Source organism: Ictalurus furcatus, chromosome 16 (genome assembly GCF_023375685.1).
Source record: "Ictalurus furcatus strain D&B chromosome 16, Billie_1.0, whole genome shotgun sequence".
In the NCBI taxonomy this organism is placed as follows: Eukaryota; Metazoa; Chordata; class Actinopteri; order Siluriformes; family Ictaluridae; genus Ictalurus; species Ictalurus furcatus.
In genome coordinates, this window is record NC_071270.1 from 2,743,016 (window position 1) to 2,754,322 (window position 11,307).

At 41.3% G+C, this 11,307-nt stretch overlaps 2 protein-coding genes across 2 annotated transcripts; both read left to right on the forward strand.

Moving 5' to 3' along the window:
• The first annotated feature begins 446 nt into the window (after nucleotides 1–446).
• Nucleotides 447–6,016, forward strand: serpinh1a (serpin peptidase inhibitor, clade H (heat shock protein 47), member 1a). Its single transcript, XM_053646027.1, has 5 exons — nucleotides 447–590; nucleotides 2,421–3,023; nucleotides 3,102–3,200; nucleotides 3,293–3,525; nucleotides 3,901–6,016. Exons 2-5 carry the CDS (start codon nucleotides 2,447–2,449, stop codon nucleotides 4,201–4,203), a joined length of 1,212 nt encoding a protein of 403 aa, XP_053502002.1. The 5' UTR covers nucleotides 447–590; nucleotides 2,421–2,446; the 3' UTR covers nucleotides 4,204–6,016.
• Nucleotides 6,017–8,534: 2,518 nt separating this feature from the next.
• Nucleotides 8,535–9,651, forward strand: LOC128619979 (tsukushi-like). Its single transcript, XM_053644538.1, has one exon. It carries the CDS (start codon nucleotides 8,535–8,537, stop codon nucleotides 9,573–9,575), a length of 1,041 nt encoding a protein of 346 aa, XP_053500513.1. The 3' UTR covers nucleotides 9,576–9,651.
• The last annotated feature ends 1,656 nt before the right edge of the window (nucleotides 9,652–11,307 follow it).

The following is an 11,307-nucleotide window of genomic DNA, read 5'->3' on the forward strand; positions in this document are numbered from 1 at the left end:
AATAATAGCATGCCTTATAGTGTTTTATTCCTTTTACACCACAGCAATTTTCCACAACCAATTCTTTTAATTGACGATTGACCCATTATACGTTTTATCCATTTATATTTACAATAAGTTCCTTTCTGTTATCACTTACGTTATAACGACTTTAAATATAAGACACCGTGAGATAAAATGTTCCCTCACCAGCCTGTCTTTTATTCTCTTTTATTCAGCTTGACATTTTATCCAAAAAAAAAGAAATAAAATAAAAAAAATTCATAAAGTTACCCGATAAGATTATAGCAGCAGACGTCTGCTCACATCTATCACAATCTTTTGTGACTCCAATTTCAGAACGCTCTGAAGTGAGGTTTATTCAGGCCATGCAGCAGTCCCGGTCAGGTTCCCACAGCATTAGGACCTGGAGGAGTGAACTCATTTTCCACAGTAACTGGAGCATGGGGGCGGAGGGCTTCTGTGTCTGTCCTCCTGGAGAACGCAATCACAGCTGCTCATTTCAACTCCCCTTTCCAGAAGTTTCCTCGCATTGCAGGACAGATTTCCGACCGTGAAGGCCGACACGCACGACGACGGTCTCCTATAAGGTAAGAGAAACGTATGAGCTGAATGATTTAGCAGAGATCATGCAACAGGACAGCAGTGCAATAGTTCTTCCTTAAATGGTCTGGAAAGAGTTGGAGCTTTTTTTTTTTTACTCAGGATATTGAGTAGACCGCTGATGAATCTATAAAACTCACTCTAAAAGCTAGAGAGTTTGCTATGTTTGTTTCTGAGAATGTTGGGTACAATACATTGTAGCACTCTTATTGACTGTTCATTTCAATACCAGTTGGGATCATGGAAGTTTGTAGAAAATTAGAAGTGGGATGTGTTTCCGTTATCTCCAAATCCTCAAATCCAGTCTAAACTTCCTGTGATTGGAGTACACTTATCCTGCACCAAACCCTGATCAATCCTTTCAGATCTGTGCATAAATGTGTCTTATATGGACGTCCTGCATCTTGATATTGCAGTCTTACTCTCACAAATCCCTGTCCTTTAGTCCTTTTAGAGAAATCTGTGCACATAGCTCCCTCAGCAATCACAGCAATCCAGTTAGCTGAGCTTTCATCTCTGGTGTGTGTGTGTGTGTGTGTGTTTGTGTGTGCGTGCGTGAAAAAGGGTCCGTTAGAAAGATAAAAGATAACAAGATAACAAAAAAAATTTGTAGTACATCTGCTCTTGTTTTGTCTGGAGTTATAGGCGCTGACGTGGCAGCTATGTAAGTATCTTCACTTGATGTCGTCTCAGGCTCTCTAGATGGAGCTCAGCAAGCCTGTAATTACACGACTATGGGTATTTCAAATCGAGCTCTGCTAAGCTCAGGCCATGGTGGTCAACTGTTAAAACTACCATAACAAAGCAGACCACTCTAAGGCCTTAAACAGCAACCCTTTAAATAAAGTGGTCCAAAAGAATAGCAAGATTAGAGCCATTAAATATAGCAAAACGTGTTGTTGGCATTTCACTGGACATCTTAAGGAGAGCTTCTCTGTGATGTGTCCCAAAACCTGTCCGAATTTCCTGAATAAAGTTATTCTTATTTAAACATGAAGAAGAACAAAGGACAACCTCATAAATGGGAAGATAGGTAAGAAGATCCAGTGGACAGGTTGGTGATTTTTGATTGGTGGTTAAACTAGTCGATCATTTTGTGCTGTATATTGAGCAAAATATGGGACCATCAGATCTTTAAGAAGGTATGAGGGAAAGAGAAAATCGTAACTGTTTAAGAATCTGGGGGGGAAAGGAAATGTAAAAAGAGAATTTTGTTGCAGAAGCATGAAACGCAACCCATTCTTCATGCCCTTGGTCTACGTGTGACTCTCATGTAAGTGGTTTATACAGACAAAACACATACATACATAAACACATCATATACTGTACAGTAAGTCATTTCTGAGTACTTAATCTTAAGACACAGTTCATTGTGTTAGGGACCGTTAGAGTATTTTTCACTTGAATGAAAAATAAAATGAATAGCCTTAAATACTTTAGCTATAAAACAAAGCGTGAAGCAAATTGGGAGCAGTTTGTTTTGACAAGCCATGGACCACAAAAAGAACCATAAATAAGCCATACTCAGACCACCCCTAAAAGTGATCCCACCTTTAAAGACCTCTAAAAGCAGTCGATTTTGATGGGTCAGACTTCATTTGTTGTGTTCACATATACACAACAAAAATGCTGAGTCATCAATCCAAGTCCACTTGGAATGCTAAAACAGGCCACATTTGGAAAATTTCAGGCATGCACTGAAACTCAGTTGGGTAATGTATAACTTGAGGAGTTGTTGCACCAAGGATTTTCATAAAGCAATGTTTAAGTCAAATTTCAGCAGAGTTTACAGTATATCTGGTTTGTTTCCCCCGCAGGGAAACACAATCACGTCTTGAAAACCATGTGGGTGAAATTCCTGGTGGGCCTCTGCCTGTTGGCCGGCGTCAGAGCAGACAAGAAGCTCAGCAGCCATGCAACCATCCTGGCAGACAACAGCGCCAACCTGGCCTTCGACCTGTACCACAACATGGCCAAAGAGAAAGACATGGAGAATATCTTGATTTCCCCTGTGGTGGTGGCTTCCTCGCTGGGTCTGGTGGCTCTTGGTGGAAAGGCCTCCACGGCATCGCAGGTGAAGACAGTCCTCAGTGGGAATAAAGTGAAGGATGAGAATCTCCACTCGGGCCTGGCTGAGCTTCTGAGCGAGGTTAGCAACCCTAAAGAGCGTAATGTCACCTGGAAGATAACCAACCGGCTGTACGGCCCCAGCTCGGTCAGCTTTTCTGAGGACTTTGTGAAGAACAGCAAGAAGCACTACAAGTACGAGCACGCCAAGATCAACTTCCGTGACAAGAAGAGCGCCGTCAATGCCATCAACGAATGGGCTTCCAAGTCTACTGATGGCAAGCTACCTGAGGTCACCAAAGATGTTGAGAAGACGGATGGCGCCATGATCATCAATGCGATCTTCTACAAACGTAAGTATTTGTTTACATCGGATTTAACAAATGTCAACGCAGAATTCGACTAATTCTTATCTCATACAATCCCAATAGCTCATTGGGATGAACAATTCCATCACCAGATGGTTGACAACCGTGCCTTCCTCGTCCATCGCTCATACACAGTGTCCGTACCCATGATGCATCGCACAGGTAAAACCTATAACCCACCAAGACATACCTGTTAATATATGTACCTGAATGCATACACAATGAAACACCTCATCTTGTCCTTTCTCTATAAGGTATCTACGGCTTTTACGATGACACCGCCAACAGCTTCTTCGTCCTGGAGATGCCACTGGCTCATAAGAAATCATCCGTAATCTTCATCATGCCCTACCATGTGGAGTCTCTGGAGAGGCTGGAAAAAATGCTGACGCGTAAACAGCTGGACATCTGGCAGTCTAAGATGGAGCAGAAAGCCGTGGCCGTCTCTTTGCCGAAGATCAGCATGGAGGTCAGCCACAATTTGCAGGTAAGAATGCGCTCAACAGCTCCAACCACCAGCACACCTGCTCCAGCAGTGAGGGTTCTTTGGCTGTCCTTCACTAGGAACTCTTAAGGGTTCTGTGTATATTCCTAAGATAGAGGATTTCCCTTTCATCAGTGAAAGCTTACGAAATAAGTACTTTACAAGAAAAAAGCAGCTATCTTCAGTTATATTTGGTTTAATGTCTAACCCTATGATCGAGGACTTCCCTTTCATAGAGGTCCAAAGAACCCTTGAAGAAAGCCTTTTTCTATGGGTGTAGATTCTATCTCTGGTAAACCATGTTGTTTATATTGAGATAAAGATATATATTGAGATTATTGAGATTTTTTTTTTTTTTACACTTACAATCTTTTGCAGAAATATCTCGGAGAACTTGGTGTAACCGAAGCCGTGGATAAAACCAAGGCTGATTTATCCAACATCTCAGGAAAGAAAGACCTTTACCTGGCCAACGTCTTTCACGCCTCCGCCTTTGAGTGGGACGTTGCTGGCAACCCTGCAGACACCAGCATCTTCGGCACGGACAAGGTGAAGAACCCCAAACTGTTCTACGTGGACCATCCGTTCATCTTCCTGGTGAAAGATAAGAGCACAGGCTCCATCCTCTTCATCGGCAGGCTGGTCCGGCCCAAAGGCGAGAAGATGAGAGACGAATTATAACTGACTTCAGTGCAACTTTGAATTGAATTATATGGATAGCATGGGTGCATGTGTATGTGTGTGACTGTGTGTGTGAGAGTGAGAGAATGTGAGCGTGTGTGTGTATGTGTGTGGCATTAACTTTTGACTGAACCAGCAGAGGACTGTTACCTCAAGAGGACATTCCAAAAGATCTGTGGACCACCACCAGTGTGTTTGAGGCATGTTCTGTCCTAAACACACACCATGTTAGACACAAAGCAGTGTGTACTCCGACAAAGCAATCCGACTCAGACGAAAGTGTGCGTTAGAGTGTGTGTGTTTTATTGAACCTTTCCATTCGAGGTTTTACAAAATGTAAGGAAATCAGTCAAAGAAAATGCAAAACCTTCCACTAAATACGTTTGTGAATATTCTGAAAACAAGTCTGACAAGATGACGTCATCAAAACAGTTCTGATGCTTTTCCAATATTGTTTGACCGCCCTTGTTGTCTTCCCCTTGAGTCTACATCACTTGCAGCTTACACAAACTCGAATTTGGTAGCAAAAACAATGTAGTCAAAGTGATTTCTTTGGAGGTCTGTGTGGTTTATTTTCTTCACATTATGTGCAAATTTTCCTGTTGATTAGCTAGCTAGCATCTATATTATCTACATTTGAATTTTTTTTAAAGCTAGCATCCTCATTGCCTAGCTTGCTAGCTAACTAGCAGGATGTACATCTTGTTATGATTATTCTGCTTTACATTTATAAACAAAAACATTCCAAAACATTCCTTCTGGGAAGGAAATTGCATCAGACTGCAATGCCTTTTGGGTAACGCCTCACTTACCCGTGAGTCTCCCTCGGGTCTTCAAGAGCTAGCAAACTTCACTTGACCTAATAAAGAAGTGGATCAGCTCTCAAAATGGCAGAGGGGATTCCCTCAATGGGAAGTCGATAAGGGTGTGAGAAATACAATATTGTCACACACATTCGATATGTCATCTGATTTATTGCCTTTTCCTGCATCTACTCTTTATTTATACAACATTTCCATGTCTGTCAAAGCGGGAAGGCTTATTTTTCTTCAGGATAAAGATTGTCAAACGCAGGGATGCACGGTCACATGCTAATATTATGCATGATTTCCGAGGTACATCCTTTAACAGCATTCTCTCAGGGTTTTAGCTTTTCTTGTACATGCCTGAACGGCCTTGCTGAGTTACAATATATGAAAGATGATCTGGGTTTGTGAAATATCTCGTAATATCTGAAGGATTTTACAAAGTGCACACAGAGTACATTCCTGTCGACCCTCAGATACACCCCCGTGTCTGGCCTGGTTGCAGTCCGCACTGAAAATGCTCCTCTGCACTAGAAAACCTGTGATTGACTGAATTTGTTGATCGGCCTAGCTATGAAATTGTTTTCCGATAAATTGTGTGTTCCAATTCCCCCCCTCCAATAAAATCTGCACCACTGAAACGCTTTTATTTGATTTATATCTACATCTTTCCTGCATATAAAAGAAAAGCTGGTGTGATGCCAGTTAGCTGATGCATCACACAAACAAGAACGACACGATACATCAACTTCAAACATAACTTTATTCTAACACAGCAATCAAAAAATGACTTCAACATCTACAAAACAAATACAGAAAAGTTACCCTTTGACCGGTACAATTAAGAAGGGCTGGAAAAATTGTCCTGTCCTGTCCTGATTTTTTTTTTTTTTTATAATGATAACCCAACCTAAACCACGATTAGTACAATTAGTTATCCTCTATTAAAAGCTACATTGTTCCAGGCACATATAAAATGTCATTAATAAAATATACATGCATTACAAGTATCCAGATTTATACTGCATTATTTAAGTTACGGACAAACCCGAAGGCTAAAAATAGGCTCCCATAAGGGAGCTGACATCATTTCCTGTCATGCATCCTCAATCAGAGAACAACAGAGAACCTGAAACAACAGACATGCAGGGGGGAAAATGTCATATACAGAATATTTCAATCTGGGAAACTACTTATGTGTAGCTTATGTGTATGTGTGTTTCAGAAAGAGGCATATAAAAGAAGCAGCTAAAGACATACAAAAACTGTTTTATATCCTCGTCTATAACTTTTAATATGGCTTAATATGTGATTTATAATGCACAGAGTGGAAACAGTGTGATAGTAATGCATTAATTTGTTCATTAAAAAAAAAAAAGGAAATAGCAATAATATCTTTATGTTAGGGTTCTTTGGAATTAGATAAATCACTTAAATTACCAAAACGGATGTTAGATTCCAAGCTATTTGATGTATATAAGAGTTAAGTATGAGTATTACTACTTACATTACAGATTCGATTCCTTTGAAGTATTTGTTCAAGTGAATCGGATCTTTGCGAATCTGAATCGTTTGATTCACAAGCACAAAGCGGTGTACTTCAACATAGCACATGACATTTTAACACGTGATTGTCATTATTGACCCATATAACAACCTTGATATATTACGACACTTTAAAATAAAAATAATTAAAGAGAAAATAAGGAACTTCGAGAAGAAATATCTTCGATTCAGTCATGCTTGAGAATAGATTTGCCTTAAGAGAATCGACTCCTTTTAGAAACGACTCTTCAATCGCTAACTGGAGAGTCATGAAGAGAAGTCTGGTGACACCTAGTGGACATTATCTTAAACAACAACTCACTGTCAATACAGCCGTTTTTCAGGCAAACGTGAAATTATTTGCAGATTTGGTGCTTCTAATGGTAAATAATATTTAAACCGTGCGATTTACACAGCATCTAATCAATGCAAGGCATGGATTATAATTTAAGAGTCAAGAGTTCATTCATTCATTCGTTCATTCATTCATTCATTCATTCATTCATTCCTTAAGGCCTATTACTTTATTACTATGTATTCACATGTGTATGTGGCATTAGTCACTCACTTACAACATGAGTTCTCAAACACTTTGCAACCAGGAGTCCATTTCAGAGGAACAAACTGTTCTCTGAGCTTTTCATGGTTTAATGGCTTAACCAAAAGAAGGTCAAAGTTTTTGAATGGCCTAGAAAGAGCCCAGACCTGAATCCAACTAAAAATCTGTGGGATGACCTGAAGCAGGCTGTGCACAAGAGATGCCCTCACAATTTGATGGATCTAGAATGTTTTTCTCAGAAAGAGTGATAAAATCTTGCCAAGTCAAGACATGCCACGATAGACTCTTACCCAAAATGACTGAGTGGTGGAATATAACCAGAAGGTGCTTCAACAAAGTATTAGTTTAGAGGTGTGCACACTTGTACAACTAGGTTATACTCGCTTTCGTTGTTGTTGTTGTTGCTTTCTTTTGTCATATTTGGTACACATATTCGGTGTGCACTTTGGTACACAAAATGCTTTCTATTAGGCCCAATACAATTGAGTCCAAATGTTTGGTTTCTGTCTGAAAAAAAAGTTCTACGTACCTCCATTTTACGATTTATCTACAGAACAGAATTCCAACAAGCTCAAATGTTTGCATCTCTGTTGATGTCCATCCATCCATCCATCCATCCATCCATCCTCTATACCGATTTATCCTTTTCAGGGTCACGGGGAACCTGGAGCCTATCCCAGGGAGCATCGGGTACAAGGCGGGGTACACCCTGGACAGGGTGCCAATCCATCACAGGGCACAATCACATACACACTCACACACCCATTCATACACTACAGACACTTTAGACATGCCAATCAACCTACCATGCATGTCTTTGGACTGGGGGAGGAAACCGGAGTACCCGGAGGAAACCCCCGCAGCACGGGGAGAACATACAAACTCCATCTCAGTTGATGTCACTTACTTAGCTCCCATTTCAGTTTCCTGGATGAGACAATGGGATATAAAAATATCAGTGTTTAGGGAAAAAAAAACCATCATTCAGAAAAGAAAGAAACAGATGCAAAGACTACCAAATAGTGAAGAAAAACAACATTTTACACCATGTTTTGCATTTTGCTAAATGTGTTCACATGGACCTGACCTCCAGTAAAATGCTTTGTAGATTGAATCATTTTAAGGTGAGAGTATGCAAACTCCAGCACTCGGCTATATGAAAATCCAAAGCCACAAAGCTACTGCGCCGCCAATTTAATTTGCATGTAATCCTGTCGTTTCTTGGCATCTCCAATGAGGCACAGGAAACTGTCCTTGCTGTGTGATTAGCAAAAAAGCTGTCTTTGTGCTTTCATTTACACTCTGGTGTGAAACGGAGGCGTTAAAGTGAACAAATGGGCTGACCGTCTTTCAGCCGCTCTGTGTTCTCAAGTATTTAAGGGCCAGTATTTAAAAGCAATCTCCTGTTTCATCACAGGACGATGGCCATCCTCCTGGAAGGAAGAATTTCTGCACTTCTTGTTCTCTTTTTCAGCACAGTGAAGACGTGCCATCCCGGGTGCCGGTGTGAGGAGCAGAGTTTCGGGCTGTTCAACAGCTTCAGCCTGATGAAAGTGGACTGCAGTGGACTGGGACCGAATACAATTCCAGTTTCAATCCCTTTAGAAACTTCTTCGTTGGATCTTTCGTCGAATGGCATCCGTTCTATCGAGGGCGCCGTCTTCTCGGGACCGGGATACACCACCCTGTCCAGTCTCAACTTGAGCAACAACCTTATCTCTTCCATGAATGGAAGCGTTTTCTCCAAACTGCACTATCTGGAGACGCTAGATCTGAGCTGGAACTCCATCCAGAACCTTGTGGAAGGTTTTCCAGGCCTTCCTGTCACCGAGGTAGATCTGAGCGACAACCGGATTCATGAAATCAACCTGAATGTGTTTCGAGTTCAGGATTGTGGAAGGCCTCTCAACATGGATCTGTCTTATAACTTGATAATGTCCGTTATAAGGAATAAACTTTCACAACCGCTCAACATACATAGCCTTAATTTAGCGGGAAATGAGCTCACTTCCGTGCCAAGCTTGCGGGACATCTCTTTACGCTTCCTCACCCTGGACGATAACCCCATATCGGTCATTGATGAACAGAGCTTCGCTGGATTGAAATATCTCGTCCACCTTTCTCTAAGCTCGATGCCTGAGTTACACACCGTCAAACCTCAAAGCTTACACGATCTCCAAAACCTCCAAGTGCTTGACCTTTCGGAGAACAATAAACTAAAGACGTTGAGTGCAGAGGTTTTTCGTGGCCTTAAATCACTGCAGGAGCTCAATTTGTCGAACTGCTGGCTCACGTCTTTGCCGGCCAACATCCTCCAGCTCCTCCCGAGTATTAAGGGCATTGCTCTGAGGGACGGAGTGAACTGTCGGAGGCTCCAGAGGCAGGAACAATTTCACAGACACGTCGGACGGAATAAACCCGACGCAGCTCTGACCTGCGATGTGACTGGTGTCATTTTGTGAGATGCAAAGAAATAGTTTGTACCTTAGCAGTTTTACTTGCTTCGGTGTACTCCTCAAAATATTCCTCTACCCCTGTGTTTGATTAAAGCTCATAATTGAGGACCGGGGTCCTGCAGAACGCACCGAAAAGTCGCAGGAAAAGATGTTGAACACTTCTTTCCTGAAGCTTGTTGGACAAAGAAAGGCCGTGTACTTGCGTATACAGTGCTCATGCAAGACATTTACTTCTTTCTTTCATTCATCTTCAGCGGCTGCTTGATCCTGGTCAAAGTCATGGGGGTTTAAATAAGAAAATTGAACTGTTTTAACGGAATTAAGAGAGGCTGACTGTTTACAGCTGCTATAACGCAAGTGATAACATAGGAACTTGCTTCACTGACGTTCCATAACGTCAAATGTAACTCTAATCAAAGTAAATGATATGTTGTGCACGGATAAATGACAAATTCCCATCGTTGGCAAGCTGCTGTATGTGATGGTATAGCAAAATCATCAACGTTAGGGTGCTAAAATTAATTCGGCTTCATATCAGGCTGCATTACGGTGCACCGTCGTTGGTTATTTTCTTATAACAGTGTTTTATTCCTTACATAAGCTATCGTTGTATGCTGATTGAACATCAATTAAGTTTATTATTAAAGGTAACCACATTGTGTATAGTTTCAAGCTGTATATACTGTATTTTAAACAAGATTTTTTTTTTATTATCGGTTGTGTGTGTATGTTTTTTTCACGTAAGGTGTATTGTTACTGCCTGGGTGGAGGAATTATCACATGAATCAACCTGCATATTTAACCTAAGCCTTTTAGACATAGGCCATCCACCCAATTCGAGAAGAGCTCATACTGCCATACTGTATTTGTCAGTAGCCTACCAAAGAATGCATTATAATATCCTTGAAATAAAGGGCAATACAATGAACACATCCAAATGCATGTGTGTGTGTGTGTGTGTGTGTGTGTGTGTGTTTTTTCTCACTAGTGATCATGTTATGCAATTTTGCTTTTTGCGAGGCATTTCGGTATGCCTTGAGATGAAAGATAAGTCCATAGTCAAAGCAGGTCCTCGTTCCACCGCAACATGCGGGATGTTAAAGATCTCGAATAGTTTGCCTCGCGACCTGTCTGGCGTCAGAGTGAATACACGGAATCCTTCTGACTTACTGAGATCATCAAGATACGCCCCGTTGTTTTGCTTTCTTTCTTTCGGCTTCTTTTTCTTTTCTTTTTTTCCTTTTCAGAAAACTGCATTGCTCAGTATGTGTAAAATGAGGAAAAATCTGATTTCTTTTTCAGCTTCAGTAACCGGTTTACCCTGATCAGGGCGGCGGTGGATCCGGATCCTCTTCCGGGAAGGCTGGGTTTGAGGCAGGTAGGGCTGATAGACGCCAGTCCATCACAGAGCACCACACATGCACACATTCAAACATTGGGGCAATTTAATCATCTATTGGCATGTTTTTGGTGTTTGGGAGGAAACCAAAGAACCCTGTGGAAACCCATACGAACAGTAACCAGAGCTCAGGCTCAGCTGCAGGATCAGCGCTGTGAGGTAGCAAAGCTCCCTGCTAAATATACAACTATATCCCTAAATATACAACTACGCTCCTATTAATAGTTTTGATTTAGTTTAGCCCGGATTACAAGTAAACGCCTGATATATTCCCGGATTTTACAGCCTCTTGTGACTGGCATAAAGTTGGTTTGACGTCGGACGTTCGATATTCGCGGA

Bases quoted from the DNA above. Each gene is read 5' to 3' on its own strand.
- serpinh1a (XM_053646027.1), top strand. From the start codon at position 2,447: ATGTGGGTGAAATTCCTGGTGGGCCTCTGCCTGTTGGCCGGCGTCAGA. The intron at 3,024-3,101 runs GTAAGTATTTGT...CAATCCCAATAG, and splicing joins CAATGCGATCTTCTACAAAC to CTCATTGGGATGAACAATTC. The intron at 3,526-3,900 runs GTAAGAATGCGC...AATCTTTTGCAG, and splicing joins AGGTCAGCCACAATTTGCAG to AAATATCTCGGAGAACTTGG.
- LOC128619979 (XM_053644538.1), top strand. From the start codon at position 8,535: ATGGCCATCCTCCTGGAAGGAAGAATTTCTGCACTTCTTGTTCTCTTT.